The sequence below is a fragment of the Petaurus breviceps genome, unplaced genomic scaffold (assembly GCF_028583685.1).
Source record: "Petaurus breviceps papuanus isolate PSGF00001 unplaced genomic scaffold, PetGlider_PUasm1.0 90537, whole genome shotgun sequence".
NCBI classification, from domain to species: Eukaryota; Metazoa; Chordata; class Mammalia; order Diprotodontia; family Petauridae; genus Petaurus; species Petaurus breviceps.
The window spans coordinates 2,186,848-2,210,218 of record NW_027187271.1 but is presented as its reverse complement, the minus strand read 5'-3'; the positions used below and the strand labels follow the sequence as shown (position 1 = coordinate 2,210,218).

Below are 23,371 nucleotides of genomic sequence, written 5' to 3'. Positions count from 1 at the left end.
GAGAGAACTAGAGAGGGGCGGCTAGGTGGCACAGTGAGTAAGAGCACCAGCCCCGGAGTTGGGAAAACCCAGGATCAGTTCTAGCCTCAGATACTTAACACCCACACAAAAATAACTGTCTGTGTAAACTTAGGCAAGTTACTTAACCCCAATTGCTTTAAAAAAATTTTTTAAAAGAGAGAACCAGAGAGCTAAAACAGGGAAAAAATAAGGAGTTTCCTTTTAGACATATTTAGTAGGCTCTTGGTGGAACACAAATAGAACTTTTCAACAGATAGCTGGAAATATGGAACTAAAGTTCAGAACAGTTATCAGATCTGGAGATGAAGACAAATGACCCAGGAAATCCCATTCTTGAATTTTTTTCCTTGAGCTCCATTTTGTAATGGCATTTTTTGTAAGAAACCTAAGTGGAAATTGAGGAAATGCCCATCAATTGGGGAATGACTGAACAAATTGCGGTATATGAATATAATGGAATACTATTATGCTATCAGAAATGATGAGTAGATGGATTTCAGAAAAACTTGGAAAAACTTACATAAACTGATGCTAAGTGAAGTGAACAGTCTCAGAACATTATACACAGTAACAGCAACATTGTGTGATGATCAGCTATGATAGACTTAGCTTTTCTTAGCAACACAATGATCCAAGACAATTCCAAAAGACTCATGATGGAAAATGCTATCCATATCCAAAGAAAGAATTATGAAGTCTGCAGATTGAAGCATACTATTTTCACTTTTATTTTTTGGTCTTTGGGGGGATTTTTGCTTTTTTGTGGTTTTTCCTTTTTACTCTGTTTCTTCTTTCACAACATGACTAATGTGGGAATATGTTTAATATGATTGGACATGTATAACCTATATCAGACAGCTTGCCTCTTGTGGAGGGGAAGGGCAGGGAGGTAGGGAGAGAAATTTGGAACTCAAAATCTTATTAAAAAAATGAATGTTGAAAACTATCTTTACATGTAATGGGAAAAACCAAAATACGATTTACAAAAAGAAAGAAGTCTAATTGATTTATTGGATTTCTTTTTAACTTTTAAAGTATCACCTTCTAGGTTGCTACCCTAACTTTCACTTACATTCTGACAGGTTGGCTTTGTCTTTAGATTCTAAGATCTACCCACCAATATGTTTCCCATTAAGACTCATGCTAAGGACTTCCTACCAAGATGTTTGCAGACCTCCCAGCTTCCACATACTCCAACAAAATTCAAAAAAGTTCAGACCAAGACCTAAAACAATAATTAAGAAATACAGTGAGAAACTATAAAAAGTGATTTCTACCCCAGAACTGCACAAAAGTCAGCCCACAAGCAATAGGAAAAGGGAGCCATCCCATAAAGCCAGCACCAGCACAGGGTAGCATTTCAACACAACCAGAGATGGGACACTTATAGTCTGCAAGACTGTGTGTCTAGAAGCAGAAAAAGTGAAGAGCTCCTCTGAAAATGGCCCATGGTGGTCCCCAAAGCAGGGACCTGTGAAGCCCAGAAGAGTGCAGGTGACAACCCACTTGGTGTTAAGAGAGGATATTACAGGGAAGAGAATAGTCACAATACAAAAAACAAACAAACAAAAACAATTTGCTAATGAAGAATGTGGAATTAAAAGAAGGAGAAAAAAGAAAAGCAAAAAACTAGAATCTAAAGGGGTATTTTATGCCACTTCTTAAGACAACTGGGAATTGACCAAACAAATTGTGGCATATTAATATAACAGAATATTGTTATGTCTTTACAAATAACTAAAAATGATATCAGGGAATCCTGCGTAGTATAAACTGAAACAGTAAAGTAGACAGAACTAGAAGAACAATTTATACAAAGAAAGCAATGTTGTAAAGAAAAACAACTTTGAAAGACTTAAGAACTCCAATCAAAACAATGACCATCCATGCCATCAGAGAACCAGTGATGAAGCATGTTACCCACCTCCTGACACAGAAGTGGTGGTCACAAGGTGCAAAGACTTACACTGTGGGGCATGGTCACTATGTGGATCCATTTTGTTTGGCTCTGTTTATTTGCCACAAGGATTCTTTTTTCTTCTCGGTTTTTAATGGGGAGTTGAGGGGGGGGGCAGGGTTAAGGGAGAGGCATTAACAATTTTGGTAAGGAAAAAAAAAAGAGAGAGACCATTTTAACATTTTTAAGTGAACAAAGGAGAATAAGGAAACCCAGAAGATAGCACAGACAAGCAGGTCAGTTTTGAAAGTAACATGTAGAATTTATTAAACACTTTAAAAAAAGGGAAGTGGTATAAAATATAGAATCTTCTTTTTGTGTTCTACTGTATTTATAGAAATGCTTTTTTACACAGAAGTATATAAGTTCAGGATAAAAATAATTTTTAAAAAAGACAGTAGTCAATACAATTTGCTCTTAGCAAAGGCATTTATTAAGACGGCACATACCAAAAACAATTGGCATAAAACATTCCTCACATAAAACTGGGGAGAACTTCCCCACAAACAGTGGGGAAAATGAGCAAACATCTAATGTACAATGATAGTGAGGCACCAGTGTAGAACATAGCAATGTCTTGGTATTTCCCAAGTCTTGGTATTTCAGGCCTAACATCCTTTTCTTTCCTTATACAAGCCTTTCAAAGTTGCTCCTTGGGGCACAGTCTCTGCTGGGCTGGTTGCTCAACTGCACTCTCAGAGTATCCTTTTCTTGAGTCTAGCTATCTCTCTTCTCTGCTGCCAGGAGTTTCTTTGGAGCTATTTCCTCCCTTGGGTAACTGTCATTATCTGAATCTATATGGAATGTGGGTCTGCTCCCCGCTGGATATATTCTCTACTGCTAAACTAGTTCTGATTCAAAGCAATATGTTGGATGGAGAATAGGGAATAGAGGAAATTTTCTCCCCTTTTGCTGCCCTTCAGTATAGATGCAAGGATCTCTGCCACAACTGTCTCCAACTCTCCAATTCTGAAATTCACTCAAGGTACAGAGGTGCACAGATAATGTCAATCCTTGTTCCTTTCTTGACTATTTTATATCTTATAAAGGGATGGAGTTCTAGAAGCCCGTTTACTTCTGATTATCACCTTGTGATTTATTATATTCTGTGCCTCTGAGGACTAGAATCAACTGAAGGATGAGTCCCTTACACGTTTCTTCTCTTGCTGTGGATAGCAGGGCCAACTTGGAGACAGAAAACCTGAGTACAAGTCTTGTAACTACTGGTTTAGTGACCAGGAGCAGGTCATAACTTTTCAAGTAAATTTCATTCAACAAGCACTTACAATAAGTACTTCACTATCATGTCAGACACTGACAAAAAATACACATAGTCTGGAACATGGCATATAATATCACATTCTTTTTTCCATTTGTTGACCAGTTATGTTGAATTTTCCTTACTCTTCTATTAAAAAAAATCTTTATCACATATGATGTCTCTGGGAGGAGATGGATATAGTGGGAAGTCTTTGTAATGCAAAAATAAAAGATCAGTAAAAATCAACTTTTAAAAAAATATTGATATATTTCGTTTTGACATAATACTTTACCCATCTCATAATCCCTTATAACAAAAACTTAAAAAAAAAAATAACAGTTCAGCTAAACCAGCTAACACATCAACCAGGGTCTATTCAATATTCTACATCCATCGTCCCCATTTCTTCAAAGAAGGGAGGGAGGTTCATCTTCTCTGAGGCCAAGCTGAGGCTCTCTGGACACAGCATTCAGTTTTGTTTCCAATAGGTATTCCCAGAGCATAAGTTTATGTCACTTTCCTGCTCAAGAAGCTCCACTACCTCCCTATTCAATTCAACAAGCCTTTATTAATCAACTACTATGTACTATGTACCAGACTCTGCTAGACTAACAAACCTAAAATGCAAAAACAAAAACCAATTCTACCTTTCTGCCCTCAAGAAGCTTATAGTAAGGGGAGAAGGAAGGAGAAGGAAGCAGAAAGAAGGCAGTCCCAAAATATATAGAGAAAATTAAAAAGAAAATCTATACAGTGTAATTTTGAAGGACAGAACACTAGCAAGCGGGGGTAGGGGGCATAACACAGGTTTCCTATAGGAAGTGGCACATCTCCAAGATAAAATACTAACTTCTATTTTGCATTTAGTTCTTTGCAATCTTGCGATAGCCTAGCTTTCCAAGTTGGTGATACATTACTCGCTTTGATACCCACTCTGTTTTTTCCAAAAAGGCCTATTTGCTATGCTCTGTATAGGACACTCCACATCTCACTTCTGGAGTCTTTTCACAAGTTGTCCCCCATACTTGAAATACTATACTTCTCTCTCCATCCCCCCATAGACTATAGCTCCTAGAGGACAGGAAGGTGGTTTTGGTTTTGTTTTTTTTTAATCCCTAGCCCTCTTTAAGGCTAGTAAAGTCCAAGAAACCTTCCTTCCCTGGCTGGGTAGGAGGCAACATTCTAGCTACATACTGCCTAGAAAAATCTTCTTTCCTCTAATTAGAACTACAGTTCATGACTGATGTTGTCCATGGAAATACTCTTCTGTAGCCACGTGTATGACTTATGTATAGACTTATGTGCCTATCCAGAATGCTCAACCTACCAGCATGACTGTTGTCATCTCTTAATCTGAGACATTTACTCTTAAGTCTTTGACTTATACTCAGAAGCAGAAAAAAAGGAACTCTTTCTTTCCAGGCCAACTTTGGTAAATACATTGGGCTTTTGCCCTAATGAAACAATTAACTGCCAGGACAGGGTGGGGAGGAGAAGAAGAGAAATTCCTCCTCTCTCCTATCTGGCAGCATTCCAGAAGATGAAAGGGAAAAATGTGAAAGAAGCCTAGAAAGTCCTAAACAGTGACTTTTTTTTACTAGAGTCCATCCCCTAAACATCCAAGTCAACCAATTCATCTTTGAATCAATGCATGTCTTTATGCACTTCTCTGTATTTGCCATATTCATTGTATCTTACAGCACAGTAATATTCCATTACATTCATGTATCACAGTTTTCTTAGCCATTCCACAACAGATGGGCATCTACTTTTGTTTCCAGTTGTGTGACCAAAAGAGTATCTATAAATATTTTAGCATATGTGGAACATTTCTTTTTCTCAATGACCTCTCTGGGGTCATTCCAGCAGTGGAATTCCTGGACCAAAGGGTATTGACATTTTAGTCACTTTATTTGCATACTTACAAAACGTTTTCCAGAATTGGTTGTACCAATTCACAGCTCCATCAATAATGCATTAGTCTTCATCTTTTGACTTCTCCAACATTATTTCCATCATTTATAATCTTTGCTATTTGGCTAAATGTTTTGATTTGCATTTCTCTTATTAGTATTTGAGAGCATTCTTCCATATGGTTGTTAATGGTTTGCAATTCTTTTGGCATATCCTTTGACCACTTTTAATTAGAAAATAGTTTCTGGTCTTTATTTCTGTCAGTTCATAGTTCTGTTAGTACATATAACTTAGACAGGAAACCCTTATCAGAGATTTGAGACAAAGATTACTTATCTTATCCTAGTTGGTGAAAAAGTTTTTCAATTTCACGTAATCAAAATTATTACTCAAAACTACAAAAAGTATATGATCTGCTTCTCTTGTTTTTTAATGGTGTAATCTTTAATATTCAGATCACACAGCCACTTTGAATTACAGAAAAATATGTTCATTTAAATCTGATTTCTATAAGACTACTTGCCATTTTTCCTAGATGTTATCAAATAAGTTCTTTCCTAAGTAATTTGTTTTAGGTTTATTGAACATTGGTTTCAATATTTCTTGTTCTTGTTTAATATGTACTGACTTAGATTCTATTTTTTAAACTAGTACCAAATGGTTTTAATGACTGTTGCTTTCTATAATACTTAAAGGTCTGAAAAAGCTGTTGTATATTCATTCCAACCTTTTTTTCATCATTTCTCTTGATGATATGGTTATTTTCTTCTTCCAAATGGATTATTATCTATCCCTGAAAAATATTTGGCACTTTGGCATGACATTAAATCTGTATATTAACTTTGGTTCTATTTGAAATTTTATTTTAGCCCAGCTCAGTCGTGTGTACTATGTATTCTTCCAGGTATTTAAGAGGCTCTTTATTCCTGTAAGCAGTATTTTGAAATATGCATGTATTGAGGATATTTTGGTAGATATATCAATTTGACAGCTGCATGAATGATGGATTGGAAGCCAATTGGGAAGCTCTTGCAATACCCTGAGATGATAAGGACATAACTCTAAAATCTTACCTTTCACCTTTCAATCACAATCTTAAGTTATTTCTCACTTTAATATACTGGAATTTCCTTAACCAGACTACCCCCTCCTGGTTTCTTCCTCTCTTTGCAGTTTACCTTCATTAAGTTTTCTTCCCTCATTACTATTCCAACCATACCATCCCTCCCCTTGAGTGTTTACCATTAAGCTAGAGAGCAAGTCCAAAATCCAGTCTTAAAACTTTCAGTGGGCTCTCTACAAAATGACTTTCTTAATCTCTTAGAACCTCTCCTTTTCCTCTTAGATAAAATGAGTCAATGTTCCTTTTATTAAACATGCTTTTCTTGCCTCTGGACTTTTTACTAGGTTATACCTGTAGCCTGAAATACCCCATCAATAAAGAATGACAAAACTTTTCACCACCTTTATTCAGGGTTCCTTACACTTTAACCTCCTCCATATTACCTCCCTAATTAGAATCACAGGAACATAGATTTAAAGCAGTAAAGGACCTTGGAGATCATCTAAGCTACAGTAAACCCCTCATTCTACAGATAAATCAGACTCAGAGAGTGAAATTACTTTCCCCAGGTCACACAGGTGACTCAGTAAAACTCCAGGGGTATCCTGATATACAAATTGCGATGAAATACAAACTCCTATTTGGCATTTAAAACCCTTCAAAATCTGACTTCATCCTACATTTTTAATCTTATTATATTTTTCCCCTTCACACACAGAGTCAAACTGATTTACTTGCTGTTCCTCAATCTCCCATCTCTGTGCCTTTGTATATCTAAGCTCTCTTCCTGTGCCTGGAATGCACTTCCTCACCACTGTGGCCATTTCCTTTAAGAACTTAGTTCTATGTTAAGCTTCTCCCTAAATGCTTGTGCCTGTTCCAAAAAATTGCCTTGTATTCCTTTTTTATTATCTTATTTTTGTACTGAACTTATTGCCTCCCTCAATAGAATAAAGGCTCCTTGAAGATTTTTTATTTTATATTTGCATTCTAGAGCTAGGATCTGGACTCAGGGCCTCCAACCTCAAATCTAGTGATCTCTCCACTACATTCAAAATAGTCAATTCCTGGTGATCCAATGTTGCAGTTAAAAGTATCCTGGACACAAGACACAGGAGTTCAAATACTGCTTCAGACAATTCATTTGACCTCATTTTTCTATTTTCTCACCAATAAAATGGAGATAATTAATAATAGCCACTACCTCCCAGGGTTACTGAGATCAAGTGAGATATTTATTTGTAAAGCACTTTGCTAACCTTTAAGCGATATAGAAATTCTGATTATTATATATGTGGAAATTCACTTTTCATCAAACGTTTACATGGGCAACTACGTGCAAGATACTGTGTTGGGTGCTGTGGACTTCTTACCACTCTATATGCAAACCAGTCATTCTAGTTCCCAGAAAGTAGATGATTGAGACACATGGATCCCTAAAGAGAAAAAGGAGCTTCTGGATAGATGTCTATGTCCAGAAAAGGGGAAGGAAGAAAATGCCTTTTAAAAAAAAGGAGGGCAGAGAAAAATGAAAGAACAAAGTGAACAGTAGAAGTTAAGGTAACTACTATCAGCTCAAAGGCAGGATCCCTGAATTCTGGGAGAGGATGAAAACCCGAGTTTCCAGTCAGTGGGGGTAGCTGGGCTTACCTCAGTCCTGGTTTCTCAGAGTTCTGCTCTACTGTTGCTTCCACAGGTGGAGTTAACTCTGCTCCAGGAAATATGACAGGCCTTCCTATTCCCACAACTACCCAGCTTGCCTCTGCCACTTAATAGGGACCATCATTTGAGCATGGAGAGGGAAGAAACCTCAAGGCCTTCTGAGAATGGGAGAGCTGAGAGCCACTCACAGAGTCAAACAGAAGCATGATGACATCACAATTAACTGCTTTGCACATAGGCTTCCTCTGGGACAAGGGTTCTTAAGTTTCATGTATCACGGGCCCCTCTTGAAAGTCTGGGAATGCCTATGAAAAGACTCCTTCTCAGAATAATGTTGTGAATTGAATAAGATAAAATACACAGGGCGACAAAGGAAACCAATTATATTGAAATGCAGTTTTTAAAAAAATGTTTTCAAACACAAGTTCACAAATCCTAAGTTAAGAATTCCTGCTCTAGGGTTTAGAGTCTATGCCAAACTTTTCCTTTCTCCCTACCCAGAGCAGCTTCTAGTCAAATAAGTGTTCGCTCCTGCTACAGAGACATACATTCACTTAATTATATCATACTCACATGCAAACATATCTATGTGCACAATCAAGGACGCAGACACACCGACAGAACATTCACAGACCCTCATCCATTAACACACAGCCCCAAAGGGACAAGCTCACATTAGTACTTACAGTACAAGAACATACAAGTATAGCCACAATCAAATGTGAGACTACAATAAATGTACACTCCCTTCACACACCCACTTACACTAGTATCAGATTCACTAAGTAATATACACATTCACACAGAAATAGACTTACATCACCACTCAGAATAGAGAAATGATCCATAAATACAATCACACATGGACCCATAGAAACCCCTGAATGACATACTTCCCTTTCCCACACACCTCACCCACCAACAAACCAAGTAATGAGAGGAACTCATATTCTGTATTTCTGACTCTCCAAAGAAAAGCTGATCAGGGAAAGTCACTCTTCCTCCATTCTTGTTCTGCTTCCCTCCCTCTGTATCAGTCACCAAGAGCAGGAAGCATCACCAATTGGGGAAACTGAGGCACTGTCCTGACAAAGAGGCCATGCAGATCAAGAGGGAGAACCTAGGACCCAGTGATTCAAGGTCTAGACAATACATATATGTGTGTATGACATACTCTAAGTGTGCTTCTTGGAAAGGTGTCAGAAGTGTTGTTAAAACAGTAGGAGTATATATTTGTGGCAGGAAGTACCTGAATATTGATTGCTATGAGTGCATTCATGCCTGTGGGTTTGTACATTAATGTGACGGTGAAGTTATGAGTGTGGATTTGCACATGTATTTGGGAGCAGAGATCTATCCATACAGTCAGTGGTGGGAGTCTCTTTGTATTGGTAATCTGTTATATGGTTGGAGGTAGGGGAGGGGAAGGAAGGTTGTAGGGCAATGTGAGTGTGAATTCCCAAAAGTGTTTGCATTTATTCCTTTGAGTGGCTGTATGGCCACATACCTGGGCAAGGGTCTAATTCTAGTCTGGGCAGAGATTGACATCTTGGAAACAGATTCTTTCCTTATTCCAAATGGCAGCTGTAGCCAGGAAAATTGATGACCTCTGAGTCCAAAGACAAGTAGCCAAGTCCACTCAGCTTTGAGTTCACTTTTGATCCTGTTGGCTACAACCTGACAAAAGTACAAAGCAGATAAATAAAATGTCCTGCCCCAGACCCAGAGCTGCCTTCCTCCTCAGTTGGGACTGCTCAAGGCTGAGATTCAAGTAAACAGGAACCTATAGAGAGCTGGGGAAGCTGACTCCCTAGTGAAGGGGAATTTTGCTAGTCCCCTTTCTACTTCCTACCACATCTCCCCAATACCTCCTAAAGTCCTGGGAAAAATGAAGATGCAGAAAAAAGCTGAGACAAAAGCCAGTATCAACAGCCAGAGAAAGGAGACACAGAGCAGTTTTAAGATCTAGAGATGAAGTGAGACCAGGAACAAGGAGCCAGGCAGATATGTATAGCCTAAACTTGCTACTTGGCCACAAATCATTGCCAACTGCCAAAAAAGGTCAAAGGGAGGGTTAGCCAAAGTCCCCAATATCCACAGGCCTCAATGTTAAATTCACAGATAAGTTTTGGTAAAAAGGTAGCCCAGAACAAGGAGGGAAAAGGGTGAAGACCTGTATGAGATAATCTGGATGCTTTCCTTGTAATAAGCCCCAGCAAGAGGCTGGAGAAGGGATAAAGCAAGGCAAACAAGAAGCTATTTGGATTTGGGAGAGGCCTATACATATGACATTAACTTGTTGCTTGTATCCCATCTCTCAAAGAAAACAAAGTTAGATCTGGCCAGGTAGAAAGCCAGAGTTGGGGAGAGGCCTATGCAGGATCAACTTCCTGAATTCCCAATACCCAGAGGCCTGAATCAGCCCCATCCTCTTAGTGGCCCATCATTTCTGGCCCCATCTCATGGCCAGATCCGCAAGTATGTCCCAGTAGAGCAGACAGAGAAGAGGGGAAAGACTCGCTCTCGGAAGGTCACTCGGAAAGTGTATATGTGCCTCATGTCCTCAGCAGCGTAGAAAGACACTGCACCAGCCTCTAAATCCAGGGCAACCCGGACTCGGGCCAGGCGCCCCCCCGGGCTCAGGGAGGTGCGCTCAGGAGATGTCACAGCCCAGTACTGCCCACCATTGAGCTGGAGGGCCCAGACGCCCTCTTCGGGAGTGAAGGGGGTGAGGCCCTTACGCCGGACACTCTCCCGGGCTACCCCAAAGGCCCAGCCATCAGCCGAGCCCACCTCCACCTCCCAGTGGTGACGGCCAGAAGAAAATCCACGAGAGGCCAACACTCGAGTATTGGTGTCAAAGCGCCGGGGATTAGGAGGCAGATCTTGGGGTCGTGGGCCCAGACGGACACTCTTGAGATCCAATGAGAGGATGAGGCGGGGGTTGGCTGTGTCAGGATCCAATGTCAATTCCACTTTGGGGGAGAAGGAAGAGAGGAAAAGAAAAAGGCAGAGAAAGGCATCATTGGGTATAGCTCCCTGACTCTAGGTGGGATATCCCCCCTCCTCTCAGAAAAGCTGTATCTCTCTCTTCTCTTGCTAAAACTGACCAAAAAAAAAAAATCCTTTTTCCATTAGGAAGCCTTCCAGGATTCCTACATCCCACCAGACCCTGATCATTCTTTTTATACTGTGTACATTCAGATCTCACTCTGATCATTTGCACTGTGTTCTACATAAAAAAAAGTCAGTGTTAAGTGTATGCCCTGTATCCCCCATCATACCAGGAGCTCTCCAAGGGCAGGGACCATGTTTCTTCCTTTCTTCTGTCTCTCCCCCCCAATGTGCCTGGTACAGGGATCTATCTGTACAGGGCGGGCAGGAATGGGGGGGAAAGAGGCACAGCAGGTCAGTACATGTTGTAGACTGACAGACCTCCCCAAAGTAAAGTATCCAGAGACCCAGGCCATAGTGTAGCTCCCTCCCCCTGGGAGAAGTGCCAACGGTACAGGTTACCCCACAGGCCACTGAGAACATTCCCCATAGCCCTCTGGGGTAGTCCCACCTGCATAATGGAAAAGGCAGAGAAAAGAAGAGACACATCTATAGAAAAAGACCCACACAACCCACAAAAAAAAAAAAAAGACAAAAGTAATAGAATGTCAGAGCTGGAAAGGATCTTAGGTCCACTCTCATTTTACAGAGAATATGGAGGCCACAGGAAAGGCAAAAGTGACTTGCCCATGGTCATTCAGCTCGTTAAGAGGCAGAGCCAGGATGACATACCAGGTCTCCTAACTCCTGGTCTTGGGCTCTCTGCCCTGTAGCACACATTACCTCCCTCTAAGATAGCTGGCAATGCCAGAGAGAGAGTCAGAGACTGGGAGACAGATTTACAGAGATGGGGAGAATTGCTTTTTTTCACATCTTTACTGCTAACAACATTTACCTTTCTCCTCTTTTTCCAGTTCTCCCCGAAGATCCTCTGAAAGGAGGAGGAACACAAACAAAGCAAGAATGAATGTTCTAGTTGAGTTAATAAGTCAACATTCATTCAAGCATTATTTTATTAAATCTACTATAAGGGCAGGCACTGGGCTAGGCAGGGCTGGGAAGTAAACAGCATTTATGGACTTCTACTATGCTCCAGGCACTGTGCTAAGCATTTTACCTGGAAGGTGGGTTATATCATTATCTTCATTTTACAAACAAGGATTAAGTGACTTCCCCAAGGTCACAGAGCTAATAAAAATCTGAATCCACATTTGAACTCAGGTCTTCCTATCTTCAAGCCCAGTGGTCTATCCACTTTGTAACCTATTTGCAGGTCCCTCAAGGAGTTTAAAATGCCACCCTGCTCCCTATCCTGCCTTATTCCAGTGCCTGCAACCCACTCAAAGTACTTCCCTGCACATGTATTCTTTCTCCAGGATAAATAATGGAACAGTCTCTAGCAAGACAGATAAGGCCCCCTTATGGGGGGGGGGGGGGGGGCTTATGAACCTGTGGCTGCTTATACCTTCCCCTTTTTGCACTGCCCTCTCATCTTTCCCCTACAAGTTCCACCAGGATCAAACATTCAGAACCTAAGCAGAGTGCCTGTCACACAGCAGGCACTTAATGAATGCTTTTGAATTAATCAGCTGATAAAGCTGGACTATAGGTGAGCCTCATTAGACACATATACTCTATTTGCCTGTGTGAGCCTAATTAGACACATTTTAGCTTCTGCTCTCCTATACATAGTATTTGTATTTAAACCCTCCCAGCTACCCATCCCCAACAAAACCCATCACCTTTGAACTTCTTTAGCAGTCCCTTCAAAACAAAGGTCTTGAGTGAAATATTCCAAACTTTACTCTTCATTTCAGAAGAGACTGAGGCTGGTTTGGGGCCAGGCACATTGTCACACCTTGGAGGGAAGAACAGAGAGGATGTCATTGGTATCAACTACTTCCCTTTCCCTGGTCTTTTTTTCCTTTTGGTCTCTGGGAAATGGAGCAATGAGACCATCTGATGGTAATGAGAAAGGTGATACTACAGAACTTCTTAGCATGGTTCTTGCCTTTTAGTCTGCAGGAGCTCCTGAGATAGACTCTCTCTATCCCTCTCCCAACATTGTGACCATTTCTTGCAAACAGCTCCAGGAAGCCTTGACTAAGTAGCCCTGCTTAGTTCCATTCCTTCCACTTACACAGGCAACCGGGGGAGGCCTCCCTGGGGAACCACTGAGCACACACCTGGAGTTCTGGGAGGGGATGGAACCTACACTCTTAAGAGCTTGTTGGTAGAGAAGAGAACCATCGCTCCAGAACTCTTTGCAATCAAATGAACTTGACATAAACTTTGCTTGGGGGAGGTCATCCAGTTTTTCCTCCCCACAATGGTGGGTATGAAGCAAAACAATGATCAGAGAAGGGTTTTTAAAAATGCAAAGAGTCGTAGTTTACTTACCTGCCTAATGTGTTCTTGAACTCCTAAACAGAAATAACGAAGAAAATAAGCAACAATGAACATGCTTCATTTTCCAGATAAAGAAAGAAAAATCAGGTTAGACTTCAAACAAAGAAACAATGGTCATTTCCTTTTTCTCTGATTTTCTAAGACCTGAAAACCATCCCCTTAGGAGGTCTCATTTTCCCCTTTTTCTCTCCCAGGTTTTTGAGCCCCAATACAGGCCAAATTTGTTGCCCTGGGTCTCCCCCTCTTCACAAATTGACATTTTCTTAGGCTTCCACCCCTTTCCTATCTGAATCCTACCTACTCTTTAAAGCCCAATTCAAGTTTTCCATGAACCAACCTTCCTCCTCTGAATTCCTATGGAACTTCTTATCACACATTTGGCATTTATAGTCTCCCACTGCCTTGTATTACTATCTGATTCTGTTTTAATGCTTATGCTTCCCATCCCCAACTGGACTAAATAAACAACCTCAGTCCTGTACCATATTTTCAATTTCTCTGTATGTCTATATCACACTACAAGAAACTTTTACTGAGCCCCCTTCATGCTAGTTCCTTTGCTCTGTTGATTGCCTCCAATTTACCCTGTATATATGTCTTCTTTGGGCATAGTTGTTTGCACAAGTGTCTCCTTCACTTATAAACTCCTTAACAGCAGGGACAGTTCTTTTACCTGGCTTTGTATCCTCATCAGTTATTGCTGTGTTGGCATACAGTAGAAGCTTAATAAATGCTAGCACAGAGCTTTGTAGATGATAAATTCTCAATCAATCGAATAGAGACTATAGGAAGCTACAGGGAGAACATGTAGCCTTCCAACTTTCCAACAACCCAACTCACAAATTCCTTATCTTTTAATGCTATTTGTTACACACATAGTTAGAGAATTTTTTTTAGCAGAGCGAGAGGGGAATGGGGGAAATGGGATGGGATTACAGAAAACCTATGATATTTCTTAAACCATGACTAAAGAGACAAAAGGGTACCATGATAAGAGCTCAGCATTTACAATCAGAGAACTAGGGTTTTAATCTCAGTCCTGCTACTTGCTACCTGTATGACATTGGGTAAGTCATTTCTCTTCTTAGGGCCTCAGTTTCCTTATCTGTAAAATGGGAACCCCTGAGTTCCCTTTTAGCTTAAATCTATAAAACATCTATTAGCTAGGGAATAAAACCAAGTCCCTGTACCTGATGATCTTGGAGAAAAGGACAATCGGGTATCTACGCTGCATGCTTTAATCAACCAACATATAAAAATGGAGCATTGTTATTAGTATAGTACTGGTTGCTAATATAAAATGAAGATTAAAAAGCACAATAGGCTCTGCCCTCAAGTTGCTTACAACTAGACTGGGGAGACAACTCTCATTCCTAAAGATCTCTAAGTCTCACTTTCCTTAAAAATAGGACCACAGTAATACAGCTAGACTCAGAGTTGAGACTTGGGCACAGATTTTCTGAATCCAAGTCCAGGTCAAGCCACATGAAACAAAAGCAAAGGGGACAATTATGTAGCTAAGTGCTAAATTAAGACTGAATGCTATCAGAGTTTGAAGGAAAAGAATTAGAAATTCTGCAACGTTGGAGGAGTTGATTTCTCCTGGTCCCTTCCAATGCCAGGATTCTATGATCTTCATAAAACTACAGAATCAGATTCTAATGCACTATTACTCTAATATTACCTTGTTTATTACTTTATCGAACCAAAAAGAAGCCTTGATGATAAAATAAACTTAAGAGTATTGCACTGGTATTTTCCTACTATTATTTAGTCTTAAACAATTTAATGATTGTAATTCTGAGCAAGTCAGGCCCAACTCACCTGCAGGAAGTCCAGGTCGGGTTTGTGGGATGTCTCTTCCATCTCAGTGGTGAGTTTGGACAGCAGGGAGATCTCACTGCCAAGCTGGTTCAGGTTCTCAGTTTGCCTTTGGGTCACTTCCCTGGCCAGCTCTTCCAGACGCCCCACCAGCCTGCTTTCCTGCTCCATCAGGAAGGCCCTCAGTGCTTGGAATTCAGCCCCCACCTTCTCCCGTTCCACTGTCACTTGCTTCTGCCAAGGAGAAAGGGAGTGGGAATAAGCTAAGAGACACGGACTTCTAATCACTGAAATGATGCTGTACAGACCATAAAGGAAGAACATGCATTCCCAGCTCTTGGCCACATATCAGAATAGGCACACATACACACCAGTCTACATATACTCATATAACTGAACTTGTTCTTCTCCTGTATATACTCTCAAATAAATACACATTCTCATCTATTATACAAATTCTTTCCTCTTGGTTACCAATTCCTTCCTATACACACGCCATTCATTTTATATGAGATGAAACTATATATTCATAGAATCATATTCTAATGATCCATCATCCCAATAGTCTTTCTTATTCAGCCTGTCAGTTAAAAAAAACAAAAATAAAAACAAGGACAGAACTTATACATCTATAATAGGGTCAGGAAACCAGGATTTCAGCAAGCCGATAACTCTCCATGTGTTGTGTTGGGCAGTAGATGAAAGGCCCTCTGGCCAGGACATAATATCCCAAGGATCTGTGGCCTAACACTTTGGAAAATAGAAGGAAATCCTTGAGTTTTCCTAAGCTTCTTCCTCCTTCCAGGTTCCCTGTTTCTTCCGCATGACAAAATAACCTTCAGTCCTCATGGAAATAAAGTTTTGTTCAGACAGCTTTTTGTCTATTACACAAGCATGCTGGGAAATGTAGCAACACTTGTGATTGTCTAGCTCCTCACTGCATATCTAAACGAGCATTGGCCTTTAAAGGGATAGTCTACCCTTTGGGATTACACACTTATTCCTATTATGACACTATTATTCAAAATCTTTTTTGGGACTCCTCCTCTAGAGCTGCTTGTCTTTGAAGCTTTAGAAAACACACTAAAAAAATCCAGTCTATTTTATAGTTAAGATATATCTAGAGTTGATGCATCTAACTCACTTCCTGGTATTGCAAAACTCACCCACAGAACCAGATTCAAATGTAACTGGGAAATGTTTAACAAAAATAAAAATAAAAATAAAGCACAGCACTGATAATGTCAATTTGTAGTTTTCTATGTCAATATCAGGCCTTCAGAGATCTGTTTCTATTTAGGTTAGCTGATGGATGGAGTGCAAACCACTCCAGTATCTTTGCCAAGAAAACTATTATAGGGTCATGAAGAATCAGACACCACTGAAAAACAACTGAACAACATTCACTGGTTTATAGGCAGCTAGGTAGTACAGTGGATAGAGTGCCAGGCTTGAAGTCAGGAAGTTTTGTGTTCATGAGTTCAAACCTGGCCTCAGATACTTCTTAGCTGTGTGACCTTGAGCAAGTCAAAAAACCTTGCTTACTTCAGTTTCCTCCTCCATAAAATGAGCTGGAAAACGAAATGGCAAACCATTCTAGTATTACCAAGAAAACCCCAAATGGGATCATGAAGAATTGGAAATGACAAAAAAAACAAAACAAAATACTGAACAAAAACAAAAACGGCAAATCTAGAGAGGCAGTGTGTCAAATTTCTAGCATCAGGAGACCTGGGTTTGAATCCCATTTCTGATTCGACTACATACAAGTGACTTAATTTCTCAGAGCCCCAGTTTCCTTGCACAATCTTGCACAATTGCTACCTACCCCTACCCACCAGGATTGTTGTGAGGAAAGCATTTAATCTAATGCACAGGGTTGTTGGGAACAAAAATCACTATATAAATTGTTCTCTTTTGCAATAATAGCAACTTACATTTACATATTATTTTATAGTTATAATCACACAGTGTCTTCACACAAAGAATCTCTTTTTAATCCTCTCTAGAACCCGATGGGATAGGGCAGGTAGATCTCTTCCCCATTTGGTAGATGAGGAAGGAGGCTTAGACTCAAAGAGATACATACACCAACCATCTTACCCACAGTCATATAGCTAGGACTCAAATGAAATGCACTGACTCTTTCTACTAGACCAAGGTGACAAAAAAAAGTCATCAAATTTGGTCACTTCCCTTACTGACTGAGATTGCCGTGATATCTTTAGCTGTGTCCAAAAATCAAATCAAATTAGGAAGATTTTCAATTAATGAAAATATTCTAGAATCTGCAGTACATTCTTCTACAGAATTTCCAAAAGAGGAGTTCAAAAATGTTTTGGAACAATGGAAGTATCATTAGAATAAATTGTATGTTCTCTCAAAGTGACTACTTTGAAGAAAGTAGCACTCACTTGGGAGCATAGACTAAGGTAACTTTTAAAAATGCTCATATATTTACTGTCTTTTATAAACAAGCAATCTCTCATGCCCTCCCTGCTCTTCTGTTCAGTTACCTAAAGATCCATAGGTTCTTATTCATTCATCCATTCACAAAGTCAACAAGCATTTATTAAAAGCCTATGCTGTATCAGGCACAATGCTAGGCATGGGGAATACACACAGAAAAGCAAAACCATCCCTTCCCTCAAGAAGCTTACATTCTCTCAGGGGAAACAACTCTTATAAGTAAGTAAAGGACAAGAGTGAGAAGAGTGGAGGAGGGAGAGAGGCACAGTATCAGAGGAAAGATCAGAAAAGCCCTCAGATGAGAAGTTGTTAACATTCCACTCTTCCAGATTTCCAAAAGGGCCTGTTCCAATTTTCTCACTCAAATTTGTCCCTCTCTCCAAAGAAGAGAAGAAAGAAGGGCTCCTGGATGTTTGTCAGATTTGTTAATCTATGTGAAGGAGAGACGTGGGGGCATGGTATAGATGAACTTTTCTGAAGGGATTATCCATTATCACTCTACCTTAGTACCAAATGAAAAACAGGTACATGTAGCTTGTTGACTGAATGACCCGACTAAGGCTACTTCTCACCTAGGGAAAATAGAGTATATGTGTTTAAGTGTCAAATGCCAAGAAGTGATAAAGTGGAATTTGGGTTAAGGGACAAACAGGAAGCTAAGCATGTTAACATCCTCTGCCTATGTCAACTTCCTAGTTTAAGATTTTATCTTATTTTAGTTTTCTCCTTAATTCCCCACTAAAACTTTTTTGTATTAATGGAAGAAGTGACTTAACCAAAGCCCCATAACTGGCAGCTAGGTGACCCAGTGGATAGAGCGAACTACCTGTAGCCAGGAGGACCTGAGTTCAAATATAACCTCAGACACTACTAGCTGAGTGAACCTGGGCAAGTGACTTAACCTTGTTTGCCTCACTTACCTCATCCATAAATGATCTGGAGAAGGAAATGACAAACTATTCTAGCATCTTTTCTAAGAAAACTGCAAATGGGGTCATGAAGTTGGACACGACTGAAAAATGACTAAACAAAAAAGCCATATAGCTGACTAGTTGCATTACAGATGGGGGAGGTGGAAGAGAGAAGGTTGAAAAACAGGATCCAGCCCAAGATAAACCAAACAACGGGTAGAGTCCTTCAGAACGAGATTCTGCAAAGAGAGGTATAGGAAGCATAAAATTTTAGAGATGGGAGGAAGTTTAGATTATCTCTAAACTAACTAGAACAATCAGAATGTCGTAAGAATGGTGAGTGACCATTGCTGAGTCACTCCAAGTGCCCTAAAGCAACTTTATGTCCTTACATTACATAGGAATTATAAGATTTGTTGGAGGGAGAGGCCACACCAGGAGTTTCCCCACCCTACTGAAATCACAGCAATCACAAACCAAAGGTAGAAGAAGGGAGTGCTTTTGGCCTGACAAAAATACATATAATTCTCCAGCAACAAAAGGCTGAAAGTTTTTAGGGGTAGGTATTACAGGGTATCATAGATCAGTAGGAGGATCATGAGCAAAGGAACTCCCATATCCTCTTGCCTGGAATCCTAGAAGTCCAAAAGTAAATTCTGGGTCCTCAGAATTCTTTGACCTCCAGTTCTACTCAATCTCCCCATCATTGGTTTATGTGCCTGTCTCAGGTAGTAGAGAGCAGAGAGAGAAAGAGAAAAAGCACATACCCATATCCATCTCACACTTCTCCCAGACAAATACACACACACACACACACACACACCTCTTCTATACAAACTCTAACTCTTTAATATGAATTCTTCTGTACAGATATATACTTTTGTCTCCCCCCATCCTTCAAGTCTACACAGGACAAAGCTTTAAAAGTTTTAAGCTGCACCAAGGCTTTTGGGACACCCTGCATATACATTTCTGCCTCTTCTACCCATAATTATACCTGTTCTTACTCTACATACACCCATTTTGAAGTGGTACAGCAATCAAATCAGGTACCCAGACTGGTGTTCAATATAAGGTACCTCCCTAGCTTCCACCTCCTTACCAGGAGCTCCCGGCTCTCCTTCTCCTCCATGGACTTAAAATCTTCAAACTCCTCCAATTCCTTCTTCAGAGCACCTAGCCGGGACTCCAACATCTCCTGGATGGGAGGAACAACAAGTGAATTCACTGACTTTGGGTGGGGGAGAAGGAAATTTAGAACATCCCAATTTTTCCACCATGCTTTGCTCTCAGGATACATGTTCACTGAAGGAAAAGCAAAAATAACCTTCAGTTAATGGAGGGTTATGTGAGAACAACAACCCATAGCTATGATAAGATTTGAACAATGGCACAAGGTGCCCCTACCCAAAAATATCTCCCCCACAGACCTGCAACAACCTAACCCTCAGCAGCCTTCCCCTATTCAGAATCATAGAACTCATAGTTGGGAGAGACCTCAGTAGCCACCTAATACAGCTCATACCAGAAAGGAAGAACCACTACAGCATACCTGACCATTGGTTCAACTAAGTGACTGGGCAGCTAAGTGGCAAAGTGGAAGATCTGAATTCAAAATCTGACCTTAGACACTGACTGGCTGAGTGGCCCTGGTCAAGTCCCTTAACATGTTTGCCTCAGTTTTTGTAAAATGGGGAAAATAATAGTAAATAATAGCAACTACCTGACAAGGTTGTTGTGAGGATCTGGAATAATTCCCTTCCCTGATCATCCAGTTTGAAGAATTCTAATTCTAATTTGAAAGATCCCTCAAGGTTGTCCATTCTATTTGGGGGCAGCTTAATTGTGAAGATTTTCCTGATTTCAAGCCTATGTTACTTATGTTACTGTTACTACCCTCTAGAGGGTAGTCTCCAAAAGACCACAGCTAAAATACACAAGCTTCCTGCAATGTGAGGCAAAGAATGGGAGTAGGGGGAGAAGGAAGAGAGGCGTAACCTTTTAAGCATGAGAATAGATTAGGAAGTCTGAAACAAAAACTGGTGAAATGCAATTTTGGGAGGTGGGGGGAGTATTTTGTTCCAGGCTAAGGCTTGGCTAGGAAGGCCCAATCAGAATACGGGGGTGGGAGCAACGTGATGAATTTATATGGCAATATTAAAACAAGTGACATACATTTCATTAGAAAGGGGATTCTTAACCTTTTACTTTTGTCCTCATGGATCCCTTTGGCAGTCTGGTAAATGAGACCCCTTCTCATAATGTGTTTAAATGAAAGGAAATCTATTATATTGAAATAGTTACCAAAAAAATTTTTAACAGGTTCACAAACCCCTCAGGGCCTCACAATCATCCTCTGAGCTATCACCCATAGGTAATAATCTCATTCTACTGAGGAGGAAACAGGCTCCTAGTAGTGATTTGTCCTCTCCATCAAATACTCAGCTGGTTCTGTGGGTAGGCTTCTGAACTCAGCTTCTTTCCTGATTAGCAGCCCAATTATTTAGCCACTACACCACAGTGCTTCTATAATAATAACAGTTGTTACTGAAGATGTACAAAGCACCCACTTCACAGGAGCCCTGTTAGGTTGGTTAGAGCAAGTATTATTACTTTTACATATGAGGAAGCTGAGAAACAGTGGTCCCACATCCACTCAAGAGACCTCTTCATGAAAGGGAAGGGACAGGCCTCTACACCAGTGAGGAGAATTTAAGTGAGCACTACCCCCTCAATAAGAGTGGAGGAAGGCAAGCTTTCCTCTAACAGGTGACTCCTCTAGGAAGCTTGCCACCAATGAAAGCTAGCTTGTTGCATCTAGTGGATGAATGAGAGGTCTACAAATTCTTCCCAGTCCTAGCATATTCCAAGGACCCCCTCATAACTAATGGAGGAAGAAGAACTGAATATACCTAATTGAGGCTAACTAGTAATCACAAAAAGGGGTGACAAAGAACAGCACGAATGGTTCCAGGTGTGAGGGAGCATTTATCAGGAGGTATGTGTACCAGCCTGCATTTCTGTGCTCCTTTCTCCCAACAAGGGCCTGATCCTACCTCAGCACTGGGTGGCTCTTATGAACTCTGCCAACTTGGAGATTATCCTATACCTCTCCCCAAGCCTCCACCACCCAGGGCTGGGGAAGCTTGTCAAAGTCTACATGGTTTTAAACAGGAAGATGACACATTGGGGATGAAGGAGGAGGAAGTGGAAGAACCAGGGGGCTCGTCCCGAAGGTCCGACTGTCACAGCAGGAAAGCCCACCTAGGGGCATCAGGAGCATAAGCAGTCGGCTAGCATTTATTAAGCTAAGCACCTCCGATGTGCTAAGCCCTGGTCATATACAGAAGGGCAAAAGACAATTCCTGCTCTCAAGAAAATAGCAAGGGGAGAGAACATGCAAACAACTAAGCAAAAAGGATTGTCAGCGGGTATGACTCCAAGGCTCAGGGGGAGACGGGGAAGGAACGGAAAGCGAGGAGAGGTGAGAAAGGGCTGGGGGTCGGGCCAGGGACAAAGACAAGAAGAGGGGCGCGGGGCGCGGGGCGCGAGAGCCTGAGCAGCAGGCAGCCGCCGCGAGGAGTCGCTCAATGTCAATGGCCTGGATGCGCGCAGTGGGGTCTCGCGGGGTCTCCCTCACCTTGGCCTCCTGCACCGCCTCGTCCAGCGGCAGCACGGCGTGGGCGCGATGCTCCCGGGCGCGGTCGCACACCACGCAGATGGCCCGCCCGTCATCCTGGCAGTAGAGCTTCAGCGGCTCCCCGTGCTGGACGCAGCCGGACACCAGGCTTCCCGCGCCCTCCCCGTCCCCGTCCCCGGACGGGGAGAGGCTGTAGCGGCGGAGCAGACTGGCCACCCCGGCCAGCTGGCGATTGGGGCGGAGCTGGCTGGGCCGGGCGGGCTCCCGGCACTGAGGGCAGGGCAGGGCTCGGGGGGCAGGTGACACCGGGATCCCCGGGCGCTCCCAGCAGCGGGCGATGCAGGAGCGACAGAAGCTGTGGCCGCACTCGATGGACACAGGGTCCTGAAAGAGCTCCAGGCAGATGGAGCACGTCGCTTCCCCGTGCAGCTCGGCCGCCAGGGCCAGAGCCTCCGCGCCGGCACTAGGGCCGGACCTCGGCCCCACCGCAGCCATCGGGTTCGGCGGCTCCAACTGCCGCCGCCGCCGCCGCCGCCTCCGCTGCAACACCCCCAGTTCTGGGATGGAACGTTCAGCCAGCCGCCTCTCGAAGAGGGCCCCGGGACTGACTGAAGGGGTGGGTCTCTGAGGCCATGGGCGTGGCCTGAAGCTTGGCCCGAGGGGGCGTGGGGGGGGGGGGGGGGTCCAAGATGGAGGGTCCCTGGAGTTAGAAGTTGTCTCCCCACCTGGTGATGGTGACTAGGCTTGGGCAACCGAGCCAGGGTACCCTGGTTCTAAGCAGTGTGCAAAACGTACAAGCTAATTCTACCCCAAACCCCTCCCCCAACCCAAAAAGTGAAACCACTGACAGCCCTTCCCTCTCCGCCCCTCTCCAGCCCTGCCCAAAACACAGGCTCTTACTACAGATTGGGCAGAGAGTATTCGAGCCTTGTCATCTGTCACTACCCCTGTCTCCAAGTCTCTGGATCAGCTTCCGATTCTTTCTGTATCTCTGTCTCAATTATTAATAAATGTTTTTTTTAAGCTTCCACTATATACCAGAAAGTGTATTAAGCACTTCGGACGCAAAAAAGGGACAAAAGACAGTACCTGCCCTCAAGGAGTTTACAATCTAACAGGGGAGCCAACATGCAAACAAATATATACAAAGCAAGCCATATATTGGATGAATAGGAAGGCACTAGAATTA

General features: G+C 41.9%; 1 protein-coding gene across 2 annotated transcripts; it reads right to left on the bottom strand.

Annotated features, from left to right (window-relative positions):
• Positions 1 to 2,215: 2,215 nt before the first annotated feature.
• TRIM7 (tripartite motif containing 7) lies at positions 2,216 to 22,903 on the bottom strand. Of its 2 annotated transcripts, XM_069063313.1 has the most exons (8): positions 22,183 to 22,832; positions 19,645 to 19,740; positions 15,166 to 15,396; positions 13,333 to 13,355; positions 12,675 to 12,790; positions 11,828 to 11,863; positions 11,163 to 11,243; positions 2,216 to 10,853 (listed from the first exon to the last, which is right to left on the bottom strand). In XM_069063313.1, exons 1-8 carry the CDS (start codon positions 22,675 to 22,677, stop codon positions 10,339 to 10,341), a joined length of 1,593 nt encoding a protein of 530 aa, XP_068919414.1. In that variant the 5' UTR covers positions 22,678 to 22,832; the 3' UTR covers positions 2,216 to 10,338. The 2 variants fall into 2 exon arrangements, with proteins under 2 accessions (XP_068919414.1, XP_068919413.1); XM_069063312.1 differs by lacking the exon at positions 11,163 to 11,243 and having other exon boundaries at positions 22,183 to 22,903.
• Between the last annotated feature and the right edge of the window lie 468 nt (positions 22,904 to 23,371).

Coding starts and splice junctions, on each gene's coding strand:
- TRIM7 (XM_069063313.1), bottom strand. CDS start 22,677: ATGGCTGCGGTGGGGCCGAGGTCCGGCCCTAGTGCCGGCGCGGAGGCT. Junction 19,741..22,182: donor AGGCGGTGCAGGAGGCCAAG/GTGAGGGAGACC, acceptor CCTCCCATCCAG/GAGATGTTGGAGTCCCGGCT. Junction 11,244..11,827: donor ACTGGAAAAAGAGGAGAAAG/GTAAATGTTGTT, acceptor CGCCCTGTACAG/ATAGATCCCTGTACCAGGCA.